Genomic DNA, 9968 nt, shown 5'->3' with positions numbered 1-9968 from the left:
TTCCTTCCTTCCTTCCTTCCTTCCTTCCTTCCTTCCTTCCTTCCTTCTTTCCTTCCTTCCCTTCCTTCCACACTTACTCACTTTTTGTTACTATCCATTTACTATCAGTGTAGGAAATATTCACACCAATGAAATAACAGACATTTTGAAGTATTAATTTTGAAAACTCTTTTCCAAGTCTGATTTAAGCTACTAGCCTATTTTTTTCATGATAGTGAGCAATGGAAATGTGAAAGGAGAAATCTTACTTTAAGAAATACTTAGTCATTTAAAGACCTAGTTTTGGTTTCAGCATTAAATCTGAAATGTTTTCTTTGTTGCAATAGGCAGATGTGCTACCTCTAATTACTCCTGTGTTTTTGGGTATAGAAAGATGATTCCTATAAATCTGAATCAGTGCTAGGACTTATTTTTAGTAATTTTTACCAGCACTGGCAAAGTTAGTCTCATTCTAGTCTTGGCAGGGAAGGTGTTGAAAATACATCACTCAGGGATTTTTGGTGTGGTTAGTGTCAGACACACTGAATTACAGAACCTCAGAGTTGGAAGAGGACTCATACTGAACTTATAGCTTACCCACACTTTCAGATGCTTTTTAGACCACAAGTGAGTAATTTTGGGGGACATAGCTTTAAAAGGAAACTAGATGGCACAGTTGATATCATGCTGTACTTGTAGATAGTAGGATCTGAACTCAGGTACTTTCACAACCTCTGTCAGCCTCAGTTTCCTCATCTGCAAAATGGGGATAATATATAAGGTTGTTGTGAGACTCAAACGAAATTATATATATGTATACATATATAAAATATCCATATAATGCATATTATAGAAATATACAATCATATACACATACATGTATATACATACATGTGTGTATATACATATGTATAGCTTTGCAAATCTTAAAGCACTCTATAAATGCTAGCTATAATTATTGTTGTTGCTTTGTACAGTGGTAGAACCAATGTACAGATCTACTAAGTGTGTCTATAAGTGTGTCTGTTTTCCCCTATATTTCCAATTTTTGTCACTTTTCTTCTTTTTGTCTCTTTGCCAATCTGATGGGTGAGAGGTAAACTCTTTAATTTTCATTTTTTTTTATTATCAGTCATGTGTAAAACTTTTAAAAAATGACTATTGATAATTTGTATTTTTTCCTTAGAAAACTCCCTGTTCATATTATTTGAACATTTTCAGTTGGGGAATGGTTTAGTTTTCAACATTCATGTCCACAAGATTTGGAGCTCCAAATTTTCTCCCCATCTCTCTCCTACCCGCTACCCCAAGATGGCAAGCATACTGATTACTCCTTCCCCCAGTCTACCCTCTCATATATCCCCTTCTATCCCTTTCCTTACCCCCTTTTCCCTTACTTTCTTGTAGGGCAAGATGGATTTCTAAACCCCATTGCCTGTATATCTTATTTCCTGGTTGTATGTAACAACAATATTTTTTAACATTTGTTTTTAAAACTTTGAGTTCCATATTCTCTCTCTTCTTCCCTACTCACCTATCCCCACTGTGAAGACAAGCAATTCAATATAGGTTATACATGTGTAGTCATGCAAAACATTTCCATAGTAGTCATGTTGTAAAAGATTAACTAGATATTTCCCTTCATCCTATCCCACCCTGCATTTATTCTATTTTCTCCTTTGACCCTGTTCCTTTTCAAAAGTGTTTGTTTCTGACTACCCTTTCCCCCAGTCTGCCTACCCATCTATCATCCCCCCTCTTAACTCCTTCCTCCCTACTTTCCTCTAGGGTAAGATACCCAATCGAGTGTGTATGTTGTTCCCTTCTTAAGCCAAATCCAATGAGAGTAAGGTTGATTCATTCCCTACTCTTCCCCTCCGTTGTAACAGTTTTCTCTTGCTTCATTTATGTGAGATAATTTACCAAATTCTTTCTTTCCCTTCCTCCTTCTCCCAATATATTCCTCTCTCACCTCTTGATTTTATTTTTTAGATATCATCCCTTCATATTCAACTCACCCTGTGCTCTCCAAGTATACATATACACATGTATACATGCTTACATATACATAAACACACACACATATGTGTGTGTGTGTGTGTGTGTGTGTGTATTCCCTTCAACTATCCTAATACTGAGAAAAGTCTCATGAGTTACAAATACTGTCTTTCCATGTAGGAATGTAAACAGTTCAACTTTAATAAGTTCCTTAATATTTTTCTTTCCTGTTTACCTTTTCATGCTTCTCTTGATTCTTATATTTCAAAGTCATTTTCTGTTTAGCTCTGGTCTTTTCATCAAGAATGCTTGAAAGTTCTCTATTTCTTTCAATATCCATACTTTCCCCTGAAATATTATACTCTGTTTTGCTGGGTAGGTGATTCTTGGTTTCAATCCTAGCTCCTTTGACCTCTGAAATATCGTATTTCTTTTTTTTTTTTTTTTGGCCTTTTTATTTTGGAGGACAATTGGGGTTAAATAACTTGCCCAAGGTTACATGGCTAGTTTTTTTGTGTGGGTGTTAAGTGTCTGAGGCTGGAACTGAACTCAGGTCCTCCTGAGTCTGGGGCCTGCACTTTACTCACTGCACCACCATCTGTGAGCATCTCTGGAAGCAGCTGCTGCTGCTGCTGCGGTTACCACCGTAGCCCTGCTTCTACCTCCACCACCCTGGGGGCAGGGGCCAGACCTTTTTCTTCTCTCACCTAGCTCTAACAGGGTTACCCAACTGACCTTTTATTTTGTCTTTGGGTTGAGAAGTCTGGAAACTGCCACAGCTGCCAGTGATTCAGTCTCCTGAAGTCTACTCCAACTTGGCCTGTGCCGGTGCAGCCCACACGGGACTGTGCTCTGCTCCCAGCCTGGTGCAATAGACCCTTCCTTTTGGCTTGCCAGGCTGTCTTCAGCTGGAGATGTATTTCACTCTGTCTATTTGTGGGTTCTATAGCTCTAAAATTTGTTTAGAGTCATATTTTACATGTATTGGAGGTGATTGGGAGGTGAGCTCAAGCAACTTCCTAATTTTACTTCACCATCTTGGCTCTGCCCCTCAGGAATGGTTCTTTCAAAGCAATTCCCTACATATCTTGGAAATAAGACCTTTATCTGAGAATTTTTTTTGCAAATTTCTTTTCTGCTTACCTGTTTTTCTTCTAATATTGTCATTATTGGCTTTATCTGTGCCAAAACTTTTAAGCATTTGGCACCCCTGCCCAAATTCTTCAGTTTATACTTACTGACCCTGCAATCCCCTACTTGATCATTCTTTCCTTAGCCATAGATCTGAAAAAAATTTCTTCCTTGTTCCTTCTTGATTTATAACATCACTCTTTATGTATACATTTAGAGCTTATTTGGTAATAAAATATGACATTTATGCCCAGTTTTTGTTATACTACTTTCCAGTTTTTCTACCAGTTTTTGTTTTGTTCTTAATGTAATAGCTTCAGTTTGGGGGATTATCAAATAATAGTCTACTCTGTTTACTTGATGTGTTCTCTTGATCAATCTATTTGTTACTAATAATTATTGCTTTGATATCTGGTACTGCTAGGTCCCCTTTTCCCCACGTTTTTCATTAGTTCCCTTCATAGTATTTTTTTTTTCTTTTTGGAGGGCAATTGGGGTTAGGCAACTTGCCCAAGGTCACACAGCTAGTAAGTGTTAAGTATCTAAGGCTGAATTTGAAATCAGGTCCCCCTGACTCCAGGGCCAGTGCTCTATTCACTGTGCCACCTAGCCACCCCTATCTCTTCATATTCTTGACCTTTTATTCTTCTAGATGAATTATGTTATTATTTTTTAAAGCAATTGGGGTTAAGTAACTTGCTCAAGGTTACATGGCCAGTTATTTGTGTGATTGCCAAGTATCTGAGGCCAGAACCGATCCTGGGTCTCCTGACGCCGGGGCCGGTGCTCTTACTCACTGCACCACCTGGCCACCCCTATTTTTTTTTCTAACTCAATAAAAGTAATCCTTTGGTAGTGGGATTGGTATATTACTGATGAAATAAATAAATTTAGGGTATGTTGTTATTTTGCAAATATTGATTTGACCTCTCTCTGAGGAATGCATATTTCCAGTTCCCCAAATACTTATTGTTTTTCCTTATTATTTTTCTTTGACATAGGTGGCTAACTTGCTCTAAATTATAGAATAGTTGCAATATGAATCAGTGAAAGGAATATCCCCACTATTAAAATCCTTAAAATATTATATATATATATATCATATATAATACCTATGATAATCACAGATATTGAAGTTTACTACCTGTGATATATGTTATATATAATACTTCAGTATCTATGATTATCATATATAATAGCAGTGGATATATTCCCACTGATTCACATATAGCATATATATGATATCCATAGCATATTTTATATATCTATCTATCTATATATATATATTCCTAGATTTTGGTGGTGTTAGTGAGGGTTTTTTTTTTCCACTTAAAGGTTTCTCTTTTTTTTCCTCCATTTAATACTTTGTTCTATAATATTGTGAACTGAATGGTTGTAAGTGGAAGGAACTTTTGGTATACCAAAAGTTGCCCTATATTTGGGTGGGGCTGTTGCTACAGTGTTAAGAGACAGGAAGGAAACTATGAATCGAGAGAAATAATACTTGCTTCCGCCCACCCACTTCCCAAAGTGTACATGTGGTTTTGTGCCGTGAGTCTCTGATACAAGCATCCCACAAGTTCAATTATCCTGTGTTCCTTTATCCATACTCAGCTGCCTCTTAAAGGTAAGAAAATCAGAAGGGTTGAGGGTATAGTATTTAAGATATACTCAGTGTTATAAATCAGGATTACATTGTATACTTTCTAAGCACTGAATTGTGATTGTATCTATTTTATTTTTTTACTGTGTTTGCCCCCTCCCCCTCCCCAATACCTGTTGATTTACAGAAGTTGGGTGTGCCACAGGAACTTTTGGAGGCCTGTTCTAGTAAAAGCATTTGGTTCTAAGTCTCTAGAATGCAGAGACAATCAAAGTGCTTCTACTGTTACATAGATATCCTTAGTGAACTATTTGGCACTTACAGTGCTTTTTAAAAATTATGATCATTATAATTCTCTCAACTATAGCAATGTCTCATTTGGTAAAGAATAGGTCTTCTGTTGTTGTGCTGCTTTTAGATAATCCAGGTCCTAAACATGATTTTTCTGTCAAAAGCGAGCCGAATTTGTGGGCTTACATTCTGCTTTCCTTGTGTTGGATAATCTGAGGCCATATGGAGCTCGTTCTGGCTCCAGTAAACATGTTTGTGGTTGCAGAGGAAAATGAATATTTCTCACCCAAATGTTTTCATGTCGTCATCTCTGTCTGGCACCCAGGGGAGCAGATGTTCTGTACATTGACCCCAGCCTAATGGGTAGGATGCTGTGCAAAAGATGCATTTTATAAAACAGACAGCTTATATACTTCATGATCTTGTTTTTCTTAGATTCCACGTAGGCGGGGGGCTGGCTTCAGCATTAGGGAAAAAAATAAAAGTGAAAAAATGAGCTGCATTTAGTTAAAGGACCTGCATTCAAATCTTGTTTCTACCATGTACCATCTCTGCGACCTTGGGCAAGTTCTTTAACTTTCCCTCATCTATGAAATGAAGGAGTTAGACTAGATTACCTCTAAGGCCCCTTTCAGGTTTAAACCCAGGATCTTAAACCTCATCTGTGACTGAAGAAGATGAAACAAGTAGACCTAAAAGAAAATGATTGCCTAGGGTATGTTGATTCTCTTCTTTCCAGTAAAGCTATGAGAAAAAAGGTAAAACAAAACAAAAACAAATAAACAAACAAACTTTGTTCTTAACAGACTTTATCCCCTGGCTTGAGAAAAAAAGAATGCATCTGAGTTACTTATCTTGGACAGGAAAACAACTTACTTAAGCACAGTATTTTTTCAAGTATTTATAGAAGATATAAGGGAGTTTGGGAGAGTCCAAAACTCATGCCTTTACTGGTTTTAATTCTTCTACTATTTATTCCTTAGCAAACTCCTCAGAACGGTTAGTCCAGACTTTTTCTTTCTTATATTCTCAAAGAAGATGAAAATAGTCACAATTCTTTGACTTTTCCTACATGTATTCACAGAAGGAAAAGATCAAGGAAGTTATCTGGATAATTCAAGAGAAATATCTAGAAAAATAGCTTTCAGTAGAAATATCGATATTGGAGGTAGCACAGTGTTGTGCAAAGTGCGCTGGACTAGAAGGTTGGAGTCTTGGTCTCTAGGCCTGGCTCTGCCACTTTTAGTGTGGCCTTGGGCAAATCACTTAACTTTTTTAGTCTTCAGTTTCTCTACTTGTAAAATGAGGGGGGTTGAACTAGATCAGGACTTCATAAACTTTTTTCACTCGTGACCTATCAGTGCTTCTTAAACTATGGGTCACAACCCCATATGGATCACATATTACCCACAGTTTAAGAAGCACTGGACTAAATGATCTCTAAATATGTGTTTATATTTCAGCTCTACAATTGTAGGATTTGAAGTGGTATCAAAGATTTCTCCTTTATTTGTGTTTCCTCATCACATATGAATTAATTTTATAATGTTCTTACTGCTAAACTTTTGTAAGTTCACATAAATAATTTCATAACTATATACTTGAATTCTTCTGTATCTTTTACTTCTTTCATATCTTAGAATTATAGAATTTTAGAATGGGAAGGTCATCTGGTTAAAACTATGAAAAAGAATTAACACTAAGTGACCATGCAACATTTTTTTTCTCTTTGCTCTTTGGAGGGGGGAGGGCAGGGCCTTTGGGTTAAGTGACTTGCCAAGTTCACACAGCTAGTAAGTGTGTCAAGTGTCTGAGGCTGGATTTGAACTCAGGTACTTCTGACTTCAGAGATGGTGCTCTATTCACTAGCTGCCCCAATGCAACCTTCTTTTTCTTAAAGGCCCCTAATAAAGGAGAATAGACTACCTTTTGATGTGGTCTATTCCACTTTGCAGTAGTAATAATTGTTGGGAAGACAGCTAGGTGGTATAATGGAGAGAGCACTGGCTGTGGAGTCAGGAAGATATCTCCTTGAGTTCAAATCTGACCTTAGATACTTACTAGCTGAGGGACACTGAGCAAGTCATCTAACTTTTTGCCTCAGTTCCTCGTCTGTAAAATGAGCCAAAGAAGGAAATGGCAAACCACTTCAGTATTTTTGCCAAGAAAACCCCAGATGGGGTCATGGAGAGTCGCAGAGGACTGAAAATAGCTGAACAACCACAAACTAGTTTTCCTTACATCAAACCTAAATTTATTTCTTTGCAGTTTACATCACTCATGTTTAGTTCTACCTTCAGGGGTCGAAGAGAATAAGTGCTGTACCTCTTCCATAAGACATCTCTTAACTTACTTGAAGACAGCTAGCCCAACTCCCTTAGGCCTTTTTTTTCCTCCAGGCTATACATTTTAAGTTCTTTCAGTTAATCTTTATATATGACATGAATTCTATACCATTCATCATCCTCATTCCTTCCTTTCAGTGCTCTCTTGCTTGGTAATCCTCTTCCTAAAATGTGATAATCAAGGCTAAACTCTGTACTGTAGACATGATTTGACCATTGATTGTAGTGTGCAATGTGGATTGTGTTGTTAGGTCAGTTGTGTCTGAGTCTTTGTAATCCCATTTGGGGTTTTTTAGGCAAAGATACCAGAGTGGTTTGCCATCTTCTTTTCCAGCTCATTTTACAGATGAGGAAACTGAGACAAATAGGGTTAAGTGACTTGCCCAGGTTCACACAGCTGGTAAATGTCTGAGGCCAGATTTGAACTCACAAAGATGAATCTTCCAGAACCCAAGCTTGGTTCTCTGTCCACTATACCACCTAGTGGTCCTGCAGTATGGATATCCACTCTTTATTTTTGAGATCTATATCTCTTTATATGAGTAAAATCAAGTTTACATTAGTTTTTTAGACTATAATATCTACATGGCTGTCTCATTGAGCTTACATAACACAGGATCCCCTGGATTGTTTTTAGACTAACTCCTCTATAGCCATACCTTCCCTGTCTTGGACTTAAGATATTAGTTTCTCGAAGCCAAATTCCAGACTTTTACATTGTACTCTATTAAATTCCCTTTTATACAATTCAGTCCCATGTTCTATCATATAAACATCTTTTTCTATCCTGACTCATCATCTATTGGGTAGGCTGTCCTCAGCTTTTTGTGATTTAAGAAATTTGATAAGGATGCAACCATGCCTTTATTTTTTTTAAAGCAATCGGGGTTAAGTAACTTGCTCAAGGTTTCATGGCCAGTTATTTCTGGGTGTGGTGCTGAGTATCTGAGCCTGGATTTGATCCAGGTCATCCCGACACTGGAGCTGGTGCTCTTTCTCGCTGAGCCACCTGGCTGCCCCTAACCATGCCTTTATTGATAAAAACATTTAACAAAATGGGGACAGAGGGCAAGCTACTGAAACCCTCCCTCATAGTACTGTAATCCAGTAAGCTTTAAATAATAAATTATGTCTATAAAACAGTGATAGAATATGTAGTCTGTTAGTTCATAGGTGATATTTTTCTTCTCTCTCTGAGTTCTGATGCTCTATTCTTTGTAGAGAGTGAGGATCAGTAATGTTTATGGTATGGCATCCACTGTCAGAAGCAGAACAGGTGCTGGAGACCAATTACACTTTCTCATGAAAGGTTTCCATGTGAATTCTCATGAAGAGGCAGAAGGAATGCCAGTGTAGACTTGCACAGAGTAGGTGCTTAATACACCTTTGTAGAATGGACGAATGAATTAGTGGCATAAAAATACCTTATAAAAACCAGTAGGTGGATTTTCACATATGAGAAAGAGAAATGTGGTGGCAGAATCTAGCCAGTATAGCCCCCCAAATTGATCTGTGTCCTAGTTTGTCACATGTGAGTTAGAGGGAAATGATCCTTTCTGTGTCATATATAGGACAACTTAATAATGAGTAATACTTAAAAAAAAATCAGATTCAGCATAGCTTGAGCTCTTCCCTGGCTGTATTATTCTTCATTAGGAGAGTTTGTGTCTTCTCAGTTCGTTTTTTGTGGGGAAAGCTGTTATCTTTCTCTGGGCCAATAGCAAACTGATGGCAATTAAATCAGTTGTCTTTTTTTCTTCTTTCGCAGATTTATCTGTCATTTGAATGATTTGGGAAGCTTTACAATGGAAAGATGATAACAACATCTTCCTTGAATCTGAGATATTGTTTGCCAAAATTGGTTAAGATCTAGTTATTATTGTTGCACTTGAAGTTTATGCATGTTGTATCTAATGTATAGATCTACATTTTAAAAGTGCCCCTCCCCCTTCTAATTATCATTACTATTCTCTTGCAGAAGATGAACTGGCAACTCCACCACTAGATGGTATCATTCTTCCAGGAGTGACAAGGCAAAGTATACTGGATTTGGCACACAAATGGGTGGGTGATTTTGTCATTAACAATTTTTCTAACTGTAGAGATTTTCCACTTGCAACTTGTCATGAGATAAACAGTAATGGATATAAGCCCAGGGTAGTGTTGAAATAATAACCCTGTGGTTCCAACTAATCTTATCTCTTCTTTCAATCTTAACATGAGAAAGAAGAGCTTGTTTAAAAGAAGTGTCTTGGCAGGTTCATCAAATAAGTATAATTCATTCCAAAGGATTGAGAGAAACCTGTTAGGCAGGCTCTCAGAAAGAAAAAGGAAAACTGCATTCTGAAGGGTGTTACAAAAATGTGTACCATCATTTTACTTAAAGACCCCTGATTTTTGCTCTCTAAACATTGTATGATGCTGAGGAATAGTTTTTCTATAATAAACATGCATAAAAACTTTTGCCTCCAGCTATATTCATGCTCCCTGTTTCTTTCTTCTTTTCTTTCCTTTTTTTTTTTGCTTTTTGGAGGGCAATTGGAGTTAAGTAACTTGCCCAAGGACACACAGCTAGTGTGTGTGTGTGTGTGTGTGTGTGTGTGTGTGTGTGTGTGTGTGTG

The 9968-nt window shown here is 37.3% G+C and overlaps 1 protein-coding gene across 5 annotated transcripts in view; it reads left to right on the top strand.

Annotated features, from left to right (window-relative positions):
- Positions 1 to 9968, top strand: part of LOC138175790 (branched-chain-amino-acid aminotransferase, cytosolic-like) — a 261129-nt gene that overhangs the window by 222170 nt on the left and 28991 nt on the right. For all 5 annotated transcript variants that reach the window (XM_069106269.1, XM_069106271.1, XM_069106270.1 and 2 more), the window contains one exon: positions 9326 to 9411. In XM_069106269.1, coding sequence (XP_068962370.1) covers positions 9326 to 9411 — 86 coding nt within the window. The remainder of the gene's footprint in view (positions 1 to 9325; positions 9412 to 9968) is intronic.

The sequence above is a fragment of the Petaurus breviceps genome, unplaced genomic scaffold (assembly GCF_028583685.1).
Source record: "Petaurus breviceps papuanus isolate PSGF00001 unplaced genomic scaffold, PetGlider_PUasm1.0 79, whole genome shotgun sequence".
Taxonomy (NCBI): Eukaryota; Metazoa; Chordata; class Mammalia; order Diprotodontia; family Petauridae; genus Petaurus; species Petaurus breviceps.
The sequence above is the reverse complement of the archived record's forward strand: the minus strand, read 5'-3'. Positions and strand labels throughout refer to the sequence as shown.